This window comes from Electrophorus electricus, chromosome 21, assembly GCF_041902795.1.
Source record: "Electrophorus electricus isolate QZ-2024a chromosome 21, ASM4190279v1, whole genome shotgun sequence".
Taxonomy (NCBI): Eukaryota; Metazoa; Chordata; class Actinopteri; order Gymnotiformes; family Gymnotidae; genus Electrophorus; species Electrophorus electricus.
Window position 1 is genome coordinate 6,865,001 of NC_137517.1, and position 22,954 is coordinate 6,887,954.

The 22,954-nt window shown below is 42.7% G+C and overlaps 1 protein-coding gene across 1 annotated transcript in view; it reads left to right on the forward strand.

Moving 5' to 3' along the window:
- The window catches only part of quoa (quattro a), a 22,718-nt gene extending 40 nt beyond the window's left edge, over positions 1–22,678 (forward strand). The window contains 24 exon segments of the mRNA XM_081704682.1: positions 1–363; positions 439–3,419; positions 9,498–9,711; positions 9,714–10,763; positions 10,918–11,115; positions 11,222–11,345; positions 11,746–11,836; positions 12,173–12,253; positions 12,566–12,679; positions 13,025–13,123; positions 13,361–13,512; positions 13,813–13,951; positions 14,537–14,659; positions 14,863–15,054; positions 15,176–16,224; positions 16,592–16,841; positions 17,069–17,152; positions 17,543–17,767; positions 18,275–18,445; positions 18,644–18,821; positions 19,097–19,213; positions 20,589–20,840; positions 21,355–21,584; positions 21,915–22,678. The exon segment at positions 1–363 is cut by the window's left edge and continues 40 nt beyond it. Of these exon segments, the coding sequence (XP_081560808.1) occupies positions 3,417–3,419; positions 9,498–9,711; positions 9,714–10,763; positions 10,918–11,115; positions 11,222–11,345; positions 11,746–11,836; positions 12,173–12,253; positions 12,566–12,679; positions 13,025–13,123; positions 13,361–13,512; positions 13,813–13,951; positions 14,537–14,659; positions 14,863–15,054; positions 15,176–16,224; positions 16,592–16,841; positions 17,069–17,152; positions 17,543–17,767; positions 18,275–18,445; positions 18,644–18,821; positions 19,097–19,213; positions 20,589–20,840; positions 21,355–21,584; positions 21,915–21,935 (5,157 nt within the window). The 5' untranslated portion in view covers positions 1–363; positions 439–3,416 and the 3' untranslated portion in view covers positions 21,936–22,678.
- The last annotated feature ends 276 nt before the right edge of the window (positions 22,679–22,954 follow it).

Below are 22,954 nucleotides of genomic sequence, written 5' to 3' on the forward strand. Positions count from 1 at the left end.
ACTGGGTGTTGCTGTTTGTGCAGCTGCAGAAACTCTCCACTCGTTCCATCTGGCACAGAGACACGTGTCATCAAAATGTGTCAAGAGGACACAGGGAACGAGACATCGTTAATGGGTGCCTGGCGGACATTACAGAGCGAGGAAGGTGGAAGGACAGCTCGTTCTGAATGTCCTTATTCACGCCATCCTCAGAAGTACACAATTATTTTGAAAAATGGCCTTCTAGGATTCAGGCAGCTGCCAGCTGCACGTGCGTAATGAGTTCCTCCTCACTGAGTTTGGTGTTTATGGTCACAATAATGAGAAGCAGTGTGCTGCGCAGGGTTGCAGTTCACCCTGAAGATATGTCTATTTGTGCTAATCGTGTGTGTGTGTGTGTGTATGTGTGTGTGTGTATTTGCTTGTTTTCTTCCATAGCAGAAATGTCTGACACATCAGGGGCCTCATTCTCACAAATCCCAAAACTACTAGTTGGCTTTCCATATGAACTATGTGACTGACATGACACCCCGCTGTATAATATTTTCCCAATAAATGGCTATGTACCTTGAGGAAGAGAAAAATGACGTTTCTAGTGTATACAGGTGAAATATGTGCAAAGGAGCAGGAATGTTGTGCAGGAATACTCATCTGAAAACATTGCTATAGTATTCTGATAGACATAATTGATTAAATGGTAAACAACAGGAAGTCATACATCTATGGGCCAGACTACTATTTGTAAATACTCTTCATCATTGAACTTTCAGATTCAAAAGTACAAAATGGAGCAAATAAGATTGTATTGATCTCTTCACGTTTGGACATATTTTAACAGCAATAATGTAGCAACAGCTTTCGTTACTTAGAAGGCAGCAGAATATGTTACGTCCAGTGTTGTCGCGCGTATTTATGTGATGGTGCGCTCGTTTCATTGACGAGCCAGGTAGTTTGTCCTAATGCTGCGAGACATGGCAGGCTGACCCTGCAAGAAACGTTTGCATCAGGAAGTCCGAGAATGAGAGCTCCCTGTGCGGACCTTCGATACACATTCCTTAGGCAGCTCCAATCAAGGCAACGACAAGCACGTAAGATGGACAGGTGGAGACGGTTTAAAAAGTCTGGCTGTCAGAATGTGTCTGAAGTCTCGTAGTGAGATACGGCACACAGACTGGCCTCCCTGGTCGAAATAGCCCCTAGCCACTGAGGAGTATATTTAACAAGTGCAAACGCATTGCAAAGCTTCTATATGATGCAAATGCATAACTGCCACATTCCCTGTTTGGTTTATGTTACTGTGGACAGCACTAATATTCCTTCTGCATCGCTGCAATCCAGGGAACTACGCTAATGATGGGTTTGGAAATTACAGCAAGAGAGCAGTGCACTTTGTGAAGTTGTCAAATACAGCACGAGCAGCTTCTGTAGAGGCTGGAGTCTGTCTGTCCCATATGCTTTATTCAGAATTTACATAGCACACATTGACCAGTAAATACTAATCACTACATATACACATCACAGCATGGTTCTTCAGTGAATGATTAATGATTTATTAGCTTAGTGGTGAATAATCGAATTTAACCATAGTGGTTCTTTATTATTTACACCACGCCCCAGAGCCTCAACAGAGAATCTAAATTTACTTCTGTTGTCAGTTTCTTTCCTTTAGCGTGCAGCCCCTTACAGGGCTAAGAGAGCAGAGAGTGACCGATGAGCAGAATCACCTCTGGGCCTGAATCACCCAGTCTGGTTGAGCTTGAGATTGGATTACAGAGAAAGATCATTGTATTCTCTGCTTACACCAGCCCGATGGGACTGTGGGAGCTAAACAGGGCCACGGATGACTGGGTTATTGGCCATGGTGACCCCCTCCCCCCAGGGGTCCACACATACACACACACAGACATATACACTCTCTCTAAATTAGATACTCCAAATTTACAGCAAATGTATCCATATTTATTCAAAAATATCAATATTTATCCAAAAAGCAGCCTTTAATTATTTATCACTTTATTGTAAATTACAGAAATTAGGATAAGCCCAACATCACCAAATTTGCAAAAATAGAGACATACCTCTAGCCAGTTTTGAAAATTACTTGTGAAGCTCATCTCCACTACAGTTACACTGTATATGATGTGCCCCACGCCGTACTGGCCCAGGGCCAGGACCAGCGGACCGTCCCATCTGTCTAAGTCACCTCTTCAGGCTCCACATCTCTGGGCTCATTCTCTTCCTCTGACCTTTATTTACTCTGCACGACTAGCTCCCATGGTTGCTGGCTCTGATATAGGGCTTAGCAGTCTAAACTGGAGCTACCAGTCCTATAAACACCTCCGATTCTCTGGGAGCACAAATATCTGGACCCTTGCATACAGGGTGCCCTGCAGGTCTAATCACTGCTATCTTTGACTGCTGTTGCTCTAATGAGGCTGCGGAGGCCAGCTATTTCTCACTCAGCACACAGAGCAATTAGAAGCAGGGTGTCTCGGGTTAAAGGCTCGTCACGGGCTACTTTTGCTCCTTCTTTTCTCTCTGCCTTTTCTCCTTTTCTCTTTCCCTTTCATTTTCTCTTTCACCTTGCTCTTTTTTCTTTCAATTTCTTTCTTCTTTCTCTCTCCCTACCCCTTCTTCCAGAATTACCGTTCCTCCCTTAGCCCCTGGGCAAATAGTCGGGAAGGATGCGATAGCAAGGTACGGCAGCAGGGTTTGTGTGGGTGGAGGTGTATGCTGATCTTCTCTGTGCTATGTCACTCTTTGGTAGAGTTCAACAGAGTTTGGTATATATCCAGCCGAGCGGTGCGCTTTCTTTCACGCATGTTTAGTCTCGTCCGGTACGCAACCGTGTTTGCATCAGCATAGGTTTGCTGTTTTATGTGAAGTTCTTCCAGCATTCTTTAGATTGCCGTACCATTTCCGTTTCCAGAGAAACAGGCTCCTTTCGGTTAGATGGTGAAAGTAAATTTTGAAACGCTGCCACCACCAGAGACAGCTCTGGTGTTGGAGAGTGGATGCACTGGCTGATTTCTTCAGTTGTGGGAGATTCCTCATCGTAAACATTTTGCTACTTTTCTATCAGTCTCACTGTTTCTCTTTTATCCCCATCGGGTCACATTAGCCTCCATGAAAGTCAAGGCGGACAAACAGAGATAGGCAGAGAGAGGAGGGGAGAGAGAGAAAGAGAGAGAGAGAGAGAGAGAGAGAGAGGGGGAGAGAGAGAGGGGGGGAGAGAGAGGGAGAGAGGGAGAGAGAGAGAGTATGTGTACTGGTGTTCAGTTTGGTCAAGATCACACACAGAGACAGAATGAAGGAGATTAGATACAGAGCATGTACTGGTGGGAAATGGAATTCCTGCAGACTGACATTTCTAAGAACAGGATCCCTGGAGACAGAACAGATGCATCTGACTTGACAGCAAACTCACTCTGGCCAAAATGGTAAAGATCCTTTAACCATTTCTATCTTACATAATGCAGCACAACCAACATGTTAGTCATTATAAATCATGATTTGTACACAGGGTGTGTTAAATGTTCTATTGATTTTGTTTAATTTACGGTGGCTTTTACATCATGTTTAGGATTTTAGCTTTGTTTTAGTGTGTACTCAAACAAATTTCTTAAAGTGATGAGTTATTTGTTAGTGTGGCAAATGTCTAAGAAGGGGAAGCTATTATATAGACAACATTTTCAGTGCATTGCAGCACTTTAAGCCAGGACCCCAATCATAGACAGAACCAGGGAGCAACATTCCCATAACACTCTGCTATAAGAAAACCTGTGTATTTGAGAATTTTCGGTTATTAGGACAAACAAAAAATATGCATATTTGTTCAACTTCCAGCTCTAACCTGTACGAGGTTAGTGTTCTGCAGCAGAGCAAATAGTTTTGTATTGCATCTGTGTCACGGGCGCAGAACGTGCAGGAGAAAAGGATGAACCGATCCCAAGTCTCCAACGAAAGAGCAAAAAGGAACTGAACATGCGCCAACCACAGAACTGTAGAAGGCCAACGTAACAGTAACACCAATGACAGGCAGTCACACAAACACAATGGGCTTTTAAATGAATAAACATAGGAGCATAATAACCCCCAGGTGCTATGACGAATGAGGCCAAACACACCACCTGAGGAGGAATGGCAACAAATCAATTAGAGAGACCACGTGCGAGAGAAAGACGAAATGTAATCAAAAGCCAGAAGTATGAAGCAGTGTAGGAGGAAGAGAACGTGCCGAGAGAGACCAGGTGGAAGAAGAAGACGTTCGCCATTCCCATGAAGTAAATGAACTTGGATTTGTGAGCTGTGAGAAGGCTCAGGCCTGAGTGTATATCACCACCCCGACATGCGAGACATCCGTTGAATCTGTTGGCATTGCAGGAGCTGCCTACCAAATGCTCTCCGGCTCACACAAAGAGACGCCAAAACAGTGTTGTGAGTAAAACACAAAAGTTGTCATGGTTGGGGAGGTATTTTCAAATTGTAATATATTTGTTGACACAATATATCTGTTGACAAAATCTTGATCCACTTATTAGATAGCTCTGCTTTGTTCTGGAAGGATGTCTGTGATATAATTACAGGAAACATTTGGGTGCTGAAGAAAAAATATATAAATGCTTCGCCAGAAAGTGACTAGAATTCCAGTTCTTCTTACCGAATGCTTTAGAATGCTTCTTACTGTATAGAATTGTATGTGTGTGTGAGTGTGAGAGAGATAGAGACAGAAATAGAGAGTTTATCCAGTACTTTTGGAATATTTTTGGAATATATTTGGAATATATTTTGATATACTTAAATTTCAGATTCTAAAAATGAAAGCACTACACACACACACAAACACACACACACACACACACACACACAAACACACACACACACACATATATATATATACAAAGCTGTAAGACCTCCCACAGTAGAACACTCAGGGGAGCTATGGTGCTCCTAGACAGTACAGGGCTGCATCATCAGTCACTGGCAGTAACAGGCAGTGCTGGCAGAGCGTTTCTGCTTTCCCACAATGCTGATTTGCTGCTCGCCTGCTAGAGAGAACTGGCTGCACACACCTGGCTGCGCACACTACATACACACCTGCAACCCCATCACAACACCACTACATACACACCTGCAACACCATCACAACAGCACTATATACATGCCCACAATATCATCACAACAAGACAACACACACCCCCACATCCACACTACACACACACCTGCAACCCCATCACAACATCACTATATACACACCCACAACACCATCACAACACCACTACATACACACCTGCAACACCATCACAACAGCACTATATACACACCCACAACACCATCACAACACCACTACATACACACCTGCAACACCATCACAACAGCACTATATACACACCCACAACACCATCACAACACCACTACATACACACCTGCAACACCATCACAACAAGACAACACACACCCCCACGTCCACACTACACACACACCTGCAACCCCATCACAACACCACTACACACACAGCTGCAACCCCATCACAACACCACTACATACACACCTGCAACCCCATCACAACACCACTACATACACACCTGCAACCCCATCACAACAGCACTACATACACACCTGCAACCCCATCACAACACCACTACATACACACCTGCAACACCATCACAACAGCACTGCATACACACCCACAACATTATCTCAACACTACATACACACAACATCACAGCAACACTACATATACACACGCCCATCACCATCACAACAATACAGATACACAGCACCAACAAAATAACACATTCAGAAAGAAATGAAATCTGTTATGACCAGCTTGTTAAGACCGCAACATGAAAGGCAGACCACCACAAACGTAGTGAAAATCTATACATTTGTATTATAAAATTTGTTCCTTATAAGAGATGATTAGCAGATCTGAACAGATACAACAAACTACACAACACACTTCGTTTTCCACTTGAGTACCCCCTCTAGAGGATTCTCTATCCCTTTATGAGCCATAATCAAACTCTACTCCTGGGCCTGCAGTACCCTAACCAGCCAGAGGAGGACATGGAGTCACAAATCATATACATACTATGAATCATGCTTTTGAATATCACACCTCCACACATCCATATCTCATTGCCACAGCAATGTGTTTGTAAGCATGATCACATGTTTATGGTCAGTGGAACATTGCCAGCCCCCTTTCTAAAAAGCGCCTCTGTAAAATCACCCTTCTAAACTTCTCATAAAGCAGAGCCGCCTTTACAACAGCAAGAGACAGTAAAAGACGCAACACTGAAGAAATGTTGCTGTTACTGTCTTGGCCATTGGCTGTCTCCATGCAGTAACACCCATTTAGCCAGTCCCACAACTGTACACGTCCATACAAGCAGGCCTGTGGTAGTCAGTTGCGCATGATGATAAATGGTTGAGGTTCAGGCCTCACTGAGCGAAGAGAACGCAGGGAGTGCGAGACAGCTGTCGGGGGGGGGGGGTGTTCATTCAGCAAATCCATTTAGTTCTTAAGCTAGCTGTTAGACCAATGCACAATGAAACTTTGGACTGGATGACATATTTGGATGACAGGAAGAGAGAAAACATGGAGTTTTTTGTTTGTTTGTTTGTTTGTTTGCGTTGAATGTAAGATCATATGAGTGTCCACTAACATCTCTTGTGTCTGTGTCCAAACAGCTGAGCTAAACTTGGATCGTACTAAATCTTTCTGGGCCAAGGGGTCAGGAAACAGTGGGAATGTGAAACTGCAGACTTCTCTGGGACTCTCTCTGGCTCTCTATGGCCTCTTGTCAACTGTTCTAGTATGACCAAATCAATCTTTCACACTATACCAAAGGATCTGAATCAGCCTCACCTTTCACCCCTATAATGTTGGATCTGAGTTGGATCATTGTTTGACGCGGAGCCCACCACTGCGCAGACTTTCTGATGCACATTTCTGCCATTTCCACATTCTGAGATTTTACAAATTTTACAAATTCTCTCTCAGACCCTGTTACCTCCCTTGTGCTCTTAGTTGCCACATGCAGGGACACTCACTCCCGGCTACCTTCAGTGAGGTAGCATGCACTAATTCCACAGTTTCTCCGAGAGTGAAAAGACAGTGTACTTCATGCCCAGAAGTACCTCAAGAAGAGGTTGTTTTTTTTTTCAACTGCAACATGGCTGTGCAACTACCTGGCAACTACCGCGCCCTAATTGGGTGTCCCACAGTGCTTTGAACAGGAATGTAGGCCAAGTCAGCAAATGTGTTCACGGTTAGTTAATTTAGGTATCGCCCCATGACCTTAACCCAGTCTGAGTTCACATGTGGTCTCATGTAGTCTCATGAGATCTCGTGTGGTCCAAATTACCGAACAAGCAAAACCAAAGGCAGTGCACATTCTCCAAGCACCCGAAGAACAGGACACTTCCTTATCAAGGCATATGATGCTCACATACATGGAGAACTGTGCAGCACGGGCCTTTTTCAAAGCACAGACTAGGGCTGCTGAACACTATTCTGTATATTTTTAAGGCTCATATAATTGACTCACGGGCGCCTTGGTGAAGCACAGCTGCAGAAGGCAGAGAAAGTATCCTGCTTTAAAACATACCTAGCTCTACACGGTGAGACTTAATGAGTCAAATTCTCCAGCTTTTTCCATGGACCAGTGTGAAACTACAAGCCACCGAGTTACTTCCATTCTTGAAGGAGTTTGAACTGATTCTGTTAAGCCTCAGCACAGCTATAAAATTAAACCTAATTTCTATAGACAGCTAATAATGAATTTAGCTTGTCAAAACCAAGAATATTCATTCATAGTTCATTTGAAATGTTAGTTAAAACTGAAACTAGAGACACTGAGATAAATGTGTGTTGATGATCAAAGAGCACTTCCCTTTTGCTCTGACATGTCTGAAGCTATTGCTAGTAGACTCATTTTGCTTCAAGTCAGCAGAAACTAAAAGAAAAAACCTCTCCTATTCTTATGGACACTTTCCGCTCCAGCTGCTGATTAAAAGAAAAGCATCCAGTACATCCAGGACATGTTATTTTTTATTATCCAGACAGATATGTTAAATTAATGGACAATGTATATATTTTTATAAAATGCACAATGCTTAGCGATAAGCCATTGCTCAGCATATCAATAACATTTGAGAGCAGTGTTAGCCGAGTTTGCATTCGATGACAGATAACAGCCAGCACAAAAATTCACATTTTTATGGGTTGTCCAATATGGTGTTCTGTTGTTGCCCTGGGTGTGTTTCTGTAGAACCCAGACTCCCTGGACGCTTCTATCCAGAGTTTGCTCTTTGTGCTGTACCCTCCGTTTGAGGCCACAGCATCCACTGTCCTTGGTCAGCTCTTCCAGGTCATTGAGGGTTGTTACCATGGAGACCCTCTGCAGTGTTTTACGGACTTCCTGATCCCAGCCAGGCATCTCCTGGAGACTGTGCAGCTTGTGTGAGTGTGGGAAAAAAAAAAAGAAGGAATGAGAAATGTGTCAAAAGACAGTTTACATACAGAGTAAACATGACTAAAGAGAAGTAAAATGGCTAAATACTCGCTGATATTCTGTTCCTTTAAAATAAAATGTTAATGAGGTCAACTGACTTAAAAAAAGAGATATTTAATTCAGGCTTTATTTTAAAGTAGGCTCTCCTGCAACAAACAAAAAGAGATGATTACACTTGTATCAACCACTGAATCTTATCATGTTTATCTGCACAGCTATTTAGGTAATGGTGAACTTTGATAGCCAAGATCAGAAGCATGTGTCTGACAACAAGAGCATTTCTTTACACTATTACTGTCATTTTGAAGCTTTCATTGGCAGTTGCTCTAAAATGGACTTTTTGGGCTATATTGTCATGCCAACTAATGTTATCTCCTTCTCTATGTTATAACTAGTATAGTTATAACTATATACCATTTTGAAATAATATTTTTACACGTCTTTATCCTTTTGGAAATTCTGCTTGTATTTGAAGTAGAAATCCACTAGAGGGAGCTGTTCAATTGCTTATTTTGGAATACAGTCACGTTGGCAAAATTCTTATTTCCTATGTGAAGTCAAAAATGACTGAAAACAAAAATAAAGTGCAATATATATATATATATATATATATATATATATATATATATATATATATATTTTATTTTTTATTTTATTTTATTTTTGAAGCTATATATATAAATATAAATATATATATATATATATATATATATATATATATATATATATATAAAGCTATAAGCTATAAGCTATATATATATAAAGCTATATATAAAGCTATAGCTTTTATAAAGCTATATATAAAGCTATAGCTTTTATAGCTTTATATATATATATATATATATATATATATATATATATATATATATATATATATATATATATATATATATATATATATATATATAAGTACATAATTTGTTAGTGATGTCTAGTTAGTGATTTTGTGTTAAGGCTGTACTAAAGCATCTTAACGCTTTCCCGTTTTCTGGACAGGCATCTGATCTGGTGTTTCGTTTTGTGGGCTGGCCACTGTGCCTCCATGACCGCATCGTAGTCCACCTTGCCCACCTCGACCCCCTGCTGCTTTCCCCGGGGGACTTCTACCTGCAGGTGGCACTGTTTGGACACCAGGCAGCTCGCATCGTGGTCCGGAGCCTTCTGGCAGAGGAGAGGCATGAGTTGGAGGAGAGTCCCATAGCCGAGGCCTCGTTCTGAAAGAACTGAACGTGGGCAGGCATGACAAGCCACTCAGTCATTGCCTGCTGGCCACCGAGCAGGGTGTAGTCAAGGTGCCTTGGGATCAGGTGGCCAGCCCTGAGTTTGTGGATGAGTCACAGCGCATGGCTTGTCCTGGCCCTGCAGATCAGCAAGAGTCTTCGAGCGGACATTACTTGCGGGACTCACCTGTGCCGCCTGGGTATTTAGTGGAGACCAGGATCCGTCCTGCTAAGGATGGTATCGCGGTGTCTTTGTGCTTAGTAGACAGTTCCAGTCAGAGTGGGATGGAACCAGATGGGCCAGGGATGCCAGTGGGCTGGGTGTCTCCTAATACTTGGGACAGTCGCAGTAAGAACTGTTTTCGGGGACAGTATCTAGAACATGTGGACGTTACTAAAGAAAAGGAAGTCGTGGTATGCTCTAGGACTCAAGGTCAGCCTAGAACTCCTGTGCTAAAACCCCATGGGCTCACAACTTCAGCTGGTTCTGGCTCCTCCTTCCATGGCCACCGCCCCTGCGGACGTACTGTGCGGTTTGCAGAGCAACCTTGCACACCTTGCATGAGGAGGAAGCACAACCAGGGGAGCCAAGGCCAAGAGTGCAGATACAAGGAGTTTTACATGGAGACACAGCAAAGCCCTGCCATTGTGGAGAAAAGTCCTCAAGAATCAGTCCCCTCTGGGAGAAGTATGAGGATCATTTCTAAAATGCTCCACAGACCTGTTCTGGAATGTCCTGACCAGAGTCCTTATGATCAAACGGTAGATAACAATTGCAGTGAAGATGACCGAAATGTCCCTGGTTTTCCAGGCATTTCTGAGGACTTGATGGGCATACGTGAAGGCACCATTACCTGTCTCGTGCCAAATGTGGTTGGAACGTCTGAGAAATGTCATGTTGTAGTCCAAGGACAGCCCAGCGAAGGCAGCAGGGACGGTTATCTGGAAACGCTCCCAAGGCTACATGTAGTTCCTGGGAAAAAGACCACTGCCTTCGGCCTTGTTTCTCCAAAGTTGAACAGGCGAAGAACAAAACCAAACGGTGAGAACAATTTCACACATCATTTTGGGACACAGTGGGTAGAATGACTATGTTCATCAGTGTGCGTGTGTGTGTGTGTGTGTGTGTGTGTGTGTGTGTGTGCGTGCGTGTGTGTTTGTGTGTGTGTGTGTATGCGCGCGTGTGTGTGTGGTAGGATGCTTCTCTGAAGATGACCCCCAGGATCCTAAAACATTTTCCCCTCTTGCTAATGGATCCTGGAGAGATGGACCTAAATCCACAGAGACACACACTGCTGGCATGGAACAAGTCATACCTACAGGACCAGCAGCACCACCAGCCGCATTCAAACCAGAGACCTGCCTCCTGCAGTTAGGGGTCGCCTGCCTTACAGGTATGACATTTTCTACTGGGCTCTGTCATTAGAAGCATCTTGCTGGATGCCTGCGCTGTACTCTGATGTCCGTGTGTCCCTCCTCTGGTGCTCCCCTCCCCCTCAGGTGGCAGAGATCGCTCAAGCAGGCCTGTGGTGGAGGTTTATGGGGATCACACACACTGGGGGTCTCCTCTGGTCTCCAGCCTGGAGCTCTCCACACTATTGCTCTATTTCAATACCATCACCAGGTATGAAGTATTTCTAAAAGGCCTCACTCGTTCATCAACAGGAATATTGCTTAAGTGACATATAAGACATTTAAAGGTCTCAATGGGACTACACTCTGTTATTGTCTGAATTAATTGTAAATGTTTAGATTAGTATAAAGTCACATTTCAAGCATGCAGGCTTGTGCGGGCAATCTTACATGATGTAATTAAATTTCACGGTCCTTTTTTGTTTGATTGTTTAATTTTGTTATCCTGACTCCTCAGCACTCTTATTGCAGTGCAATCAGTAATAATTCCTTTTTTTTTTCATTTGAACTATATTTATGCCTCATTGAATTTCATTCCTAAGATGGAAAATCCTAAGGTCCTCTTCACGCAATCAAAAAAGCAAAACCGTGCAATATACATTTCCACACAGGAAAGTCCAAGAGGTTGGCCTGACAGTTGTGTACGATGCCCGTAACACAGCCCCACACCCGGCATTCACTGAAGCACTGCAGATGGTGCAGGTGGGTGTTCCTAATTTGCTTCAGCATGATAAAGAATCACCAGTATGTAATCAGCACCAAAGTCAAGTTGCTTTGTTTTGCTGACTGAACAGGGCTGAGTCTTGCTTTGGCATAGACAATTGGTTTCCAATACAGTCCTTGAAGACCCTCAAATGGTCACCATTTCTGTTATAGTCCAATTCCCAGCACAGTCTTTATTTGATCATGTAGTTCCGGTATGTTATGGAGGTGAGCGTGCCTAGGAGAGGCTGTGTAATTAATTCCAGACTGAGGTCTGTCTTTTCCGGGGCTCCGGCTCGGGGTCATTGTCTTTGGAATGATCTGTGTTGATTACAGGAGAAGGACCCACGAGCTGTCCACTGTGTGCTGCTCCTGCAGAGTAAAGGTTACAGTCACGAGAAAGACTCAGGACGGATGGTTTGTGCCACATACGTTTGCATAAGTATCATAGTATTATGGAAATGGGGAGTGGAGTAAGTATATGGAAAACTTGCAAAGCTTCTCTTAATGGAAGAACCTGAACTATGCACGAGCTACAACAGACCTACACCTGTTTTAGTTCTTACGCTATTGCACCCGTTCTTACACTATTCATTATGACTAATTCTCTGTTTCTTTATTTTAATTTCAATATTTGGTACTGTGCCAGCCTTATAAGTTTTGTTTTAATATTTTAACTGAACTATTATTCAGAAAACCAATAAAAAACACTCCTTGCTCTTCATGCAGGACATTGTGGCCTCTCTCAAAGCCCTTCATAAATGTATAGAGCGTAGCCAGCTGACCTCTGCACTGGGTGGGTCCTTTACCTACAGTCACAGAGACTGGCTCGACCTTCATCGAGTGAGTTCACGCAGTTGTGTTATTTAATGCTATTATATTTAAGAAACGCTTTTGTTGACTTTATCCAAATCTTTATCCATGACTTTTAAACAGCACTTTCCAGGAAGGCTTATTGATTGCTATGTTTTTTGGTAATGCTCACCAGAAGACCAGGCACTGTTTACATATCTTAATACCTATATATTCATTCCCTCTGTACCTCATGCTTCATTCTGTGGCACCCCAATCTGAGGTAGTCATGGCCATTAAATGTACAACACATTCTCAGCTTTACTCTGCTTTGGTATTTTTAAACTCCTTGGAAGCCGGAAACCCTAAAGGCTGCCAATACTCTTTGGCTCACAGGAACTGCACCCATTTGTGTTGGACCTGAAAGAAGCCAGAGATTTGCTCCTGGAAGCCATACGAAACCTGGAGGGAATACACAAAATAGACACTGTTCAGGTACAGTGTAAAATACCACCACTGTCTTCTGTCAGGTCTACGGTAATAGCCTATTGACACTCTACATGCTTGGGAACTTCAGCATGTCATGGCATGTCAAGATCTTTTTTTAGAACAACCTCACACATGTTTAATCAACACATTCAGACCATTCTAGCATGCATAGCATATGGCTCTCTGGATATCCATACAGCAGCTCAGTGCCTGTTCATCTCTTTATTTCTTTATCTCATTCAGGATGTGGAGCAGTGCATTAGCGAACAGAGAGCTCTGATGAAGGACGCGCTGCAGGACCCCCGATTGGTTGCCTTACAGAGGGAGGGCAGAGCCATGCTGGCCAGGTTGAGGTGGGAGTGTAATGTAAGAGCAGCACACTGCGAAGAGACCTGGTAAGGCTGTAGAGTTCATCTAAGCACACTTTAATATGGTACACACAGTGCTAGTCTGTTATACACACTTGCACTCAATCACACTGAACGTTACACCCCTGATAAACTCACCGCTATCGTCTTGCTGGTGTCAAATGAGGCTCTTATAAAGTATTCACAATAAATATGAACTCCAAATCTGTCCCCAATGCTAACAATCTTATGCAAATTTGATTTTCATGTAGAGTGCAGAACTTATGGTGGCTTCTCCAAACAGTGTTAGCGTACTGAATGTCTTCAGCGCCTGCCACTCTCTTGTAGTGAGGTCATGGAAACCGTGGAGGGCCTGTATAATCAGGTTGAGGAACAGGTCCATGTGCTGGCGAGGAGATCCAGTGTGTCTCTCCAACACCTTAACTTGCTGCTACAGCTCAGAGAGATGGAATCGAGGTTTACCAAGGTACAAAGTCTCATCGTGTCGTGGCCTTATTTTGGTGGACCTAATGTAATACCATTAATTACATGTATCAAAATTATTATCTAATAGTGATTTAGGATGTTTAGTGACAGTGTAATCAGTTTTTTATATGTTAGGTATATCAGTATATATCGTATAAGGACTGTTTCTTGGTGGTGTCATAGAAAATACAAAAGGAAAAAGAATAAGTTAGTGATTTAAGATTTCATGTAAGAGCAGGTGATCTGGCAGAGCCAGTGGAACCCCAACGAGCACATTTCCCAACGTCCATGTGGCCAACTGCTTTGTTAGGGACTTCTCCCAGTCCCATGTGATGCATTGCTGTATGCAGTTAGAGTAGACGAACAGATGAGGAACCGCATTGCAGCCACTACAGGATCAGGTCATGTGGTTTAACTGATGTTGTCTGGTTTTAGTGCAACACTTGAAGGAGACATTACAGAAAGGGATGGGCTTTAATCACCTGGAATAGATATGTTAGGTCAGAGCTAGACCTACACTTTGTAGAGGGGCAGATCTCTGTGAGGTGAGTCGGGCCCCCCAGATGTAGAACGTTTGTTTCTCCAGATAAAGGAATGGTTTGATGTGGAGGGAGACAGACAGCTGCTGGAAGCAGAATCTGTGGAGGTTTCCAGTGGGAGAATTCAAGAGACACTCAAAGGCTTCTCAACTTTCCTCTCTGAAGCAAATGTAAGCTTTGATATCCCCCTATAAATGGTTTGTAGTGAAAAAGACACACATGTAAATTTGAATGTAATACAGAGAAGAAATTCCTCCAATAATGTGTATTTTTTATAATTATATAAATTCATTATACTTTCAGTTTACTTACCCGTACAGTGTTTTACTGCCTACATTCATCCAGCCTTGATGCATCTTTCAATGTACTGCAGGAACAGAAGCTTAAGGCCATGATGTTACTAAATGAAGCAGAACGTATTCAGGGACCAAACTACCCTGAGACAGAAGCGTTCCAAACAATGGTATCCACCTTCAAATCCAGCTTGTCAGACTTCTTGTCTCGAGCAGAGCAATGTTGTGATGAGCTTCAAGACATGGTAAATTTGTGCCACTTCTGTGAAAGGGTAAGTTCCTCTTCCTTTCTTGCCTTTGGATTTTCATCAAATGAAGGGATTACCTTTTATTTTTTTATGCCGTAGCTATTGAAATGTGTGGATTAATGTTTGGCGAATGTAAAATTCACAGGCAACTGAAGTGGCTGAGGCCTGCTCACAACAATTGGACCAGATTCCCTTGCAGTGCATGGCTCAGGAGGAGAAATGGGCCACCCTTCAGCAATGCCATCAGAAGCTTATTGAGTTCTCCCCTGAACGATTCCAGGATGCAAAGGCCCTGGCCGGCTCTCTCCAGAGCTGCAGGGGTATGCAGGTGTGGAATATGGCTTGGCTAAGGTGTCAGGACATCAGCCAACAGCTGGAAGAGAGCCTGCAGGATCTGGAGCAAGCCCAGCATCGCTTGGTACATTTGACCTACGAGCAGCACGGTGATGGTGGCGAGGCAAGCACTTTCGAAGCGGAGCACCTGCATGGAGCACCTGCACTTCCACAGTCCAATATACAGCGGAGCATGCCAGAACAATGTGAAGTTAAGCATAACCGAGACCGAGAGAGCATTTACGGCACGGTGACCTGCTTTAACTTCAGGCAATCGCGAAAAGGTCGGAAAGGGTCCAGAACTGTTGCTGCTGCAGACCAAGGCCTTGCTGATTATGGCAAAAACACATCCAGAAAAACATCGCACGATGGCAGGCAGAGAGTAATTGAAGGATCAACCACAGCTGGTTGTCAGTGGTTTCCCTGGAAGAGCACCTTGAGCAGATCCAGAGGAGAGAACTCAGCTTCCAGCTCCTTTAAGACCTCACCTTCCAACTACACGGAATCTAACAGTCTAACACCCCTCATCTCTGATGTCCAGGTGCTAGAAGCTGCCAACTGTGGAACACAGACAACATTACCCGCCTCAGTACCGACCTATTCTAATACCCAGTCTGCAGTACCCATCTGCATTGGAGCCAAGACACCAGTACCCACCTGTTCTGAGACCCAGGAACCCTTATCAGCCAACTGCCAGGCCCAGCCCTGCGAAAGGCATAACTCCCATACTGGCAGGTTTTACTCAGAAGAGTCCAGCTGTGAGGTGGAGCTCTTGGGAAGTACTTCACCCAAGGAGGCTGTCAACAGAGGAAGTGGGGGAGGAAAGGCCTTGAATATCCCTGACACTAATACCAGCACTCTGTGAGATGTGACACTCTACCACTGTTAAATCACTTACACTTCTTTGGTTTGACTAACTATAACTATATAATTAATAGCCTTCATAGTTGAGATCATTACTTTTAACTAATTGCTATTTTAGGGTGTCAATAAATCACTTTTTGTTTCTGTCTCTGTTTAAAAGATGGCATTGATGTCAAACAGGTACAAAATAAATAAAGAATAAAACATCCTGAACAATATAATTTATTACATGAGGTAGAGTTTTTGGATATTGTAATATAATTCTTTTAAAAGTATTATTAAGAAAACAACAAATTTAACATCCATCTGGGATCAAAGTTTTTCTGAATGTGCGTCTATGGTAAAATGCTATTCTCTCCAGCAGGAAACTGTGGTGCATCTTAGAGGAGTTGTTGGGGACAGAGCTGGAGTACGTGCGGTCTCTGGGTTATGTCCTGACTCACTACCTCCCCCTACTGGCCAGGCCGGATGTGCCCCAAGACCTGAGAGGTCAGCGTGGGAGGATCTTTGGGAACCTAGAGAAAATACATAACTTCCACTGTCATTACTTCCTGCAGGAGCTAGAAGTATGCAGGGCAGAGCCGTTGAAGGTGGGCCGCTGCTTCCTCAGACATGTAAGTTTTTTTTTATCCTTATCTCCTCCATATATGACTGCTGCAGCCACTTGTTCTCTACAGTAATGATAACATGATATTGTGACATATCCTTTTCTGTAATAAATACAGCGGGAGCTAAAAAGGAGCGTCATGTTCTTTTATTAATATGTTCGTATATTATTATATGATTGTATTCTTATGTTATTATATTCTTATATTATTTTGATGCATGCTTTGATACACAGAGGGAGAGTTTTGGGCTGTACGCTCTCTACAGCAAGAACAAACCCCAGTCAGATGCTCTTATTCAACATCACAAGTACTTCAAGGTGAGGAGAATTTGGCCAGAAAGATCTTTAAGAAAGAAATAAGCCAAAGTGTGAATCATCTCATTCTTATATTGACATTCATCAGTGAAAACTGTCTGAAAAGCTACTTTTATGTACAGTTATGCTCAGTTGACTTAACAGTCAACTGAGCAACCTGCACATAAATTCCAGCCAGTCCTGAAGAGCCAAAGCACAGTTTAGTGCTCTCCTTATGCTAACACCAGTTCACTTTAACCCGAGTCCGCCAACTTAGAATAGTACCGACCAGGCGTCTTAGAACAGCGTCCCGTAGAGATGAGCTATGCGGCTCGCCTCCTATGCCGACGACAGGCGGAGCGGCGGAGAAAGCCTCCTGCCGTCCTTCACCTCCTTCTGATCTTGTCTGTGCAGCGTAAGCAGATGGAGCTGGGGGACAGCATGGACCTGTCATCCTACCTGCTGAAGCCCGTGCAGAGGATCAGTAAGTACGGCCTGCTGCTGCAGGAGATGCTGGAGGAGTGTGGGCCTGACCACGGCCTGGAGCGCCAGGAGATCCAGGCCGCCACCGAGGTGGTCCGCTTCCAGCTTCGCCACGGCAACGACCTGCTCACCATGGACGCCATCCAGGACTGCGATGTGAGGGAGATATGTGTTGTTGACCTTGTGCACCTTGTGGATCTCCTGAGCTGTCATATTGTTTGCTCAGGATGTCAGGGTTTCAGTGCAACATGGCCAGTCTACAGTATGATTTTCTTCCATACACATTTCGCCAAATCAAGACACAGTGAATTGTGGCTTTGGTCGATAACAACGCGACTGTGGCTTATCAAAAGGCTTAGAAAGAATTTCATTAAACATCCTTTGGTAATACCAGTGTAAATGACTGAAAAAGCCGAATAAAATTAATGTTTCAGAACGGTTGTACAATTTCACAGATGTTTTTGGCTTTCTCCATATAATAATTATAATATTGACCAGCATAAAACCTTAAAACCATGAACAAATGTGCTGGATACTGCATAACCATTTATACCACTATGCATAACAAAGAGGCAGTTGAAGAGTTTATAATGAATCATTTGAACAATAACTGGTTGTATTTCAACGAGTACTGTGACGACGTCTCCTCCTTTCTCTGTTCAGGTGAACCTAAAGGAGCAAGGCCAGTTAATTCGGCAAGATGAGTTTTACGTAACGTTTCGTAAGAAGCGCACTCTGCGCCGAGTGTTCCTGTTCCAGGAGCTCATCCTCTTCACCAAGACAAAGAAAACCCTCCGTGGGGATGAAGTGTATGTCTGCAAACAGTCTTTTAAGGTATGTTCAACAGCAGACCTTTAAGCTTCTGAACACTGTGAGCTTTTAAACCCAAATTTAAAATGTGACATACTTCAGCAATCTAATAAAGATTATATTATTCTATATTATTATTATTATTATTATGCTTTCTGTCCTCACTTTTCAGTATATTAATTCACCTAAAATGCTTTGTTATTGGTTCCATCTGAAATGAAGACATGTGACATAGGAGTGACTCGGAGCTGTGGAGACAGCGGCCTGTGTTTTGAGATCTGGTTCAGGAGGAGGCAGGCACAACACACCTACATGCTCCAGGCTGAGAGACAGGACGTGAAGCAGGCCTGGACCATAGACCTTGAGCAGATCCTGTGGAAGCAGGCCCTGAAGAATAGAGGTGTGTATGTGAGAGAGAGAGAGAGAGAGAGAGAGAGAGAGAGAGAGAGAGAGAGAGAGAGAGAGAGAGAGAGAGAGAGAGAGAGAGAGAGAGAGAGAGAGAGAGAGAGAGAGAGAGATATTTTACAATTCGGTTATAAAGTAAGAATTAGTAAATAGTGCTCTAATTTTCCATGTCAGTTCCCTATACTTTCATTAATATTTCCATGAGTTATTAATATTAGATACAGGTGTGAATATAAACCTAATCTAGAAATCCTGGATTTTGTTTTGCAGAGCTGTGGCGACAGGAACGTGTGTTCATGGGGGTGGGTAGCAAATCCTTTATGGACATCCAAACCAGCGAGGCGACCATCCATGACAAAAGTATCTTCTGCCTTCTAACTGGAAGAGGTATCACCCTCAGTTAGACTCTTGACTATCTGTGGAAAGTCTTTCTCTTTGTCAATTTACAAACGGTTATAGCCTTTAAAATACAAGACACATATACACCCATAAGCCACAACACTGAGAAACAAATAATATTGATTATTTCATTACAGTGGCACCTGTCAATGGATGGGCTATATTAGGTAGCAAGTGATCAGTCACTTCTTGAAGATGTGTTGGAAGCAGGAAAAATAGGCAAATGTAAGGATCTGAGTGACTTTGACAAGGGCCAAACTGTGAATGCTAGAAGGCTGGGTCAGAACACCTCCAAAATGGCAAAAACTTTGCTGTTCCCAGTATGCAGTGGTTAGTACCTAACAAAAGTTGTCCAAGGAAGGAACAACCAGCTACACAGTCATGGACACCCAAGGCTCATTGATGTGAGTGTCATCTGATCTGATTCCTCAGAAAAGCTTCCATAACACAAAATGCTGAAAAATACATCATGCTGGCTATGATAGAAAAGGTGTGAGAACACACAGTGCATAGTAGCTTGGTGTTTATGGGGCTGTGACCAGTCAGAGTGACCATGCTGACCCCTGTCCATTGGCAATAGTGTCTACAATGGGCACATGAGCATCAGAACTGGGCCATGGAGAAATGGAAGATGGTGGCCAAGGTCTGCTGAATCGTGTTTTCTTTTACATCATGTGGATGGCTGAGTGCACTTTCCTGGGGAAGAGATAGAACCAGGATGCAATATGGACTGAAGGCAAGACAGAGGCAGATGCAGTGTATATTCTGCTGCAAAATCTTGGGTCTTGGTATGCATGTGGATGTTACTGTAACACCTACCTAAGCATTGTTCTAGACGCCTTCATGGCAACAGTATTCCCAACGAAACTGGCCTGTATCATCAGGGCACACTGCCATAATGCAAGAATTGTTCGGGAATGGTTTGACAAAGGTTTGACATGACAAAGAGTTCAAGGTGTCAATGGCCTCCAAATTCTCAATCCAGATCTCAGGCCAACCGCACATCTGTGGGATCTATGGAGGCCCCACCTCACAACCTATTGGTTCCACCTCGCTACACCTCGCTGCTTACATCTAGGTGTCATACCACTGGATACTTTCAGAGTTCTTGTGGAGTCCACGTCTTGATGGTTCAGCAATGTTTTGGGAGCATAAGGGGGACCTACACAATATTAGGCAGGTGGTTTTAACGTTACAGCTGATTGGTGTATACGCATATATGTTTTTGTCGAGGGCTTGCATAAGTTTGGATTGGTATTTTACAGGTCATTGCTTTCTGGGAGTGATGGCTACTGGATTTTTAAAAGAGAAAACACATCAATATATTTATTAATCAAGTAATCGATCTGGTTTTTTTTCACAGAAAGTGAAGGATCATTAAAAACACCAAATCTTGCGGTGTCCAGCTTTCCAAGTGATATGGCCCTGCCAAGGCCTGAATCGAATGGCTCTGGGAGCTGTGTCTCAACCTCAGGCAGCCGATCATCTTCCTCCTCTGGGCGAGGCTCCTTATCCCCCAGAGGTTTCCCTGCAAATCAGGTTCCCAGCAGCCATGGAATGTTCTTACCTCACGAAACCTTGTGTGGAGATGACCAGAACCAGTTCCTTAGAAATGGTATATTTTTAACGTGTCAGTTAACATTATGTTCACATCAGCATGCATTAAAAATAGACTATACAGGAACACACAAGACAAATTCTTCAATCTTACAAATTCCATAACTATTGCCTTGAATGTGTCTACTTAAACAAATCAGTAGTCTATTAGTAGTTTCAAGATTTATCATTCCTCATTTGAAAATGTGTAAAACTCAAGTTGGAAACATGTACTGATCACCAACAGCACAATATGCTTAATCTCCTTTACCTTTCTTTCTCTCTCTCTCTCTCTCTCTCTCTCTCTCTCCTTCACTCTTTCCCTCTTCCTCCCTCACTTTCTCCCTCTCTCTCTCACTTCCTGCCACTCTCTCTATCCCTTTCCCTTTCTCACTCTCTTCCTCTCCATCTTCCTCTCTCCCTCTGTCACTCCATCTCTCCCTCGCTCTGCCTCTTTCTCTCTCTCTCTCTCTTTCTCTCTCTCTCTCTCTGTCTGCTTCTCTCCCTCTATCTCTCTCTGGCTGTACCTACAGAAGACTGTTCAGGGTCCTTAGATGAAAGTGCCTGTGTGTGTGGAGGTCCTGATTCATATTGTGCTTCAAGAGGATTTCCTGCACTGCTTGCAGGCAGGTGCCCAACTGCTGCCACCCAGCCCAACCTGGCCTGCACACCCCAGCATAGCCCACCTGCTCCAGCCAGGAACAAACTCAGAGGGTGTGACCTACAAACCATGACTCATATTTATCAAAAGGATACAGAGCAGGTATATTCACTGCTGAATGATGTTAGTATGTTATCTACATAGTGTAATAATAATAGTAATAATAATAATAATAATAACAATAATTATTATTATTGTTATTATTATTATTATTATTATTATTATTATTATTATTATTATTATTATTATTATTATTATTTTAAAAAACAATTACTTGACTTTTATGTATAACTCCACTTATAGGCTTTTCTGAAAAAATACAACTGTAAATATATATACATTGTTTGAAAATGTTGAAAGGATCATATTTGTTAAGATAATGTTACGTAATTTCTAAAAAGAAAGTAACACTAACCTCACAATCTTTTACAGATCTGCGAACAGTTCCACTGACTCAGGAACCACAGACTCCTTTGGCGAGTGAAAGTACATTTCATGTGGTTGCTGACCATAGTATTTTAAAGAAGTCAGTACTTCTACTGAAGGCTACAAGAAAACGTGAGATACCACGGAGGAAAGTGATAATGTGAAAATGAAGGGATTATGACACAAATTCATAGAACTGAAGAGGCAGTCGTTTAGCAAAAAAGGTTACTGTAGGGGAAGTCCAACTGTAATGATATGATGTGAAAATGAATATGACCATATTCTTTCATTAAGTAACAGTGTCAATGTCACTGTGTCAGTTAAATAGTTTTAGTGATTAAGGCATCCTGGGTGTTGATGTAACTGTGTTCTTGAATCGTTTGCAGTAAATACCATTTTTTAAGTTTTCTGTCAGTGAAGTTTTGTAACAAGAATTTCTGTACATTGGCTTTTGCATGTGTGACATTTTTTGGAATGGTTTATTGAACGCTCCCATTTATTTGAGATTTATTCAACACTGTCCCATTTTTTTGAGATGAGAAATTAGAAAATATTGGGAATAAAAACAATTCAGTGTTACAAATTGTCACAGTACAGCCTAACGTCTCCGCGTGTGTGTCTGTGTTTGTTCGTCCGTATAGCCCTGTGTTTCACACCTGCTCCTCGTTGTGTGTATATAAGTCTTGTTTTTAACTGTGAATGTTGTCGATATTTGACCCTGATAGCCTGCGAGCTACGTGGTCGTTGTTGGGTATTAATAAACATATATGTTCCACAACACGTCCCCGGATCCTGCTTTGCCTACTCAGCATAATACACAAAAACCCACTTTATATTTATGGTGTTTTGTCATTATGTTAATTCATTTTTAAAAGATTCATAAACTCTGAGTTTTTATATATTGTAACACTCAAAGGTCTCCAAGAGCCCAAAACATTCTGGACAAAAGTCATAGTCAATAATTCTGTTTATATCAATATTAGGAACAGGGCAAAACATTAAACACAACAAAATGTGTTCATATTATTAGGTTTGTTTTTAGAATA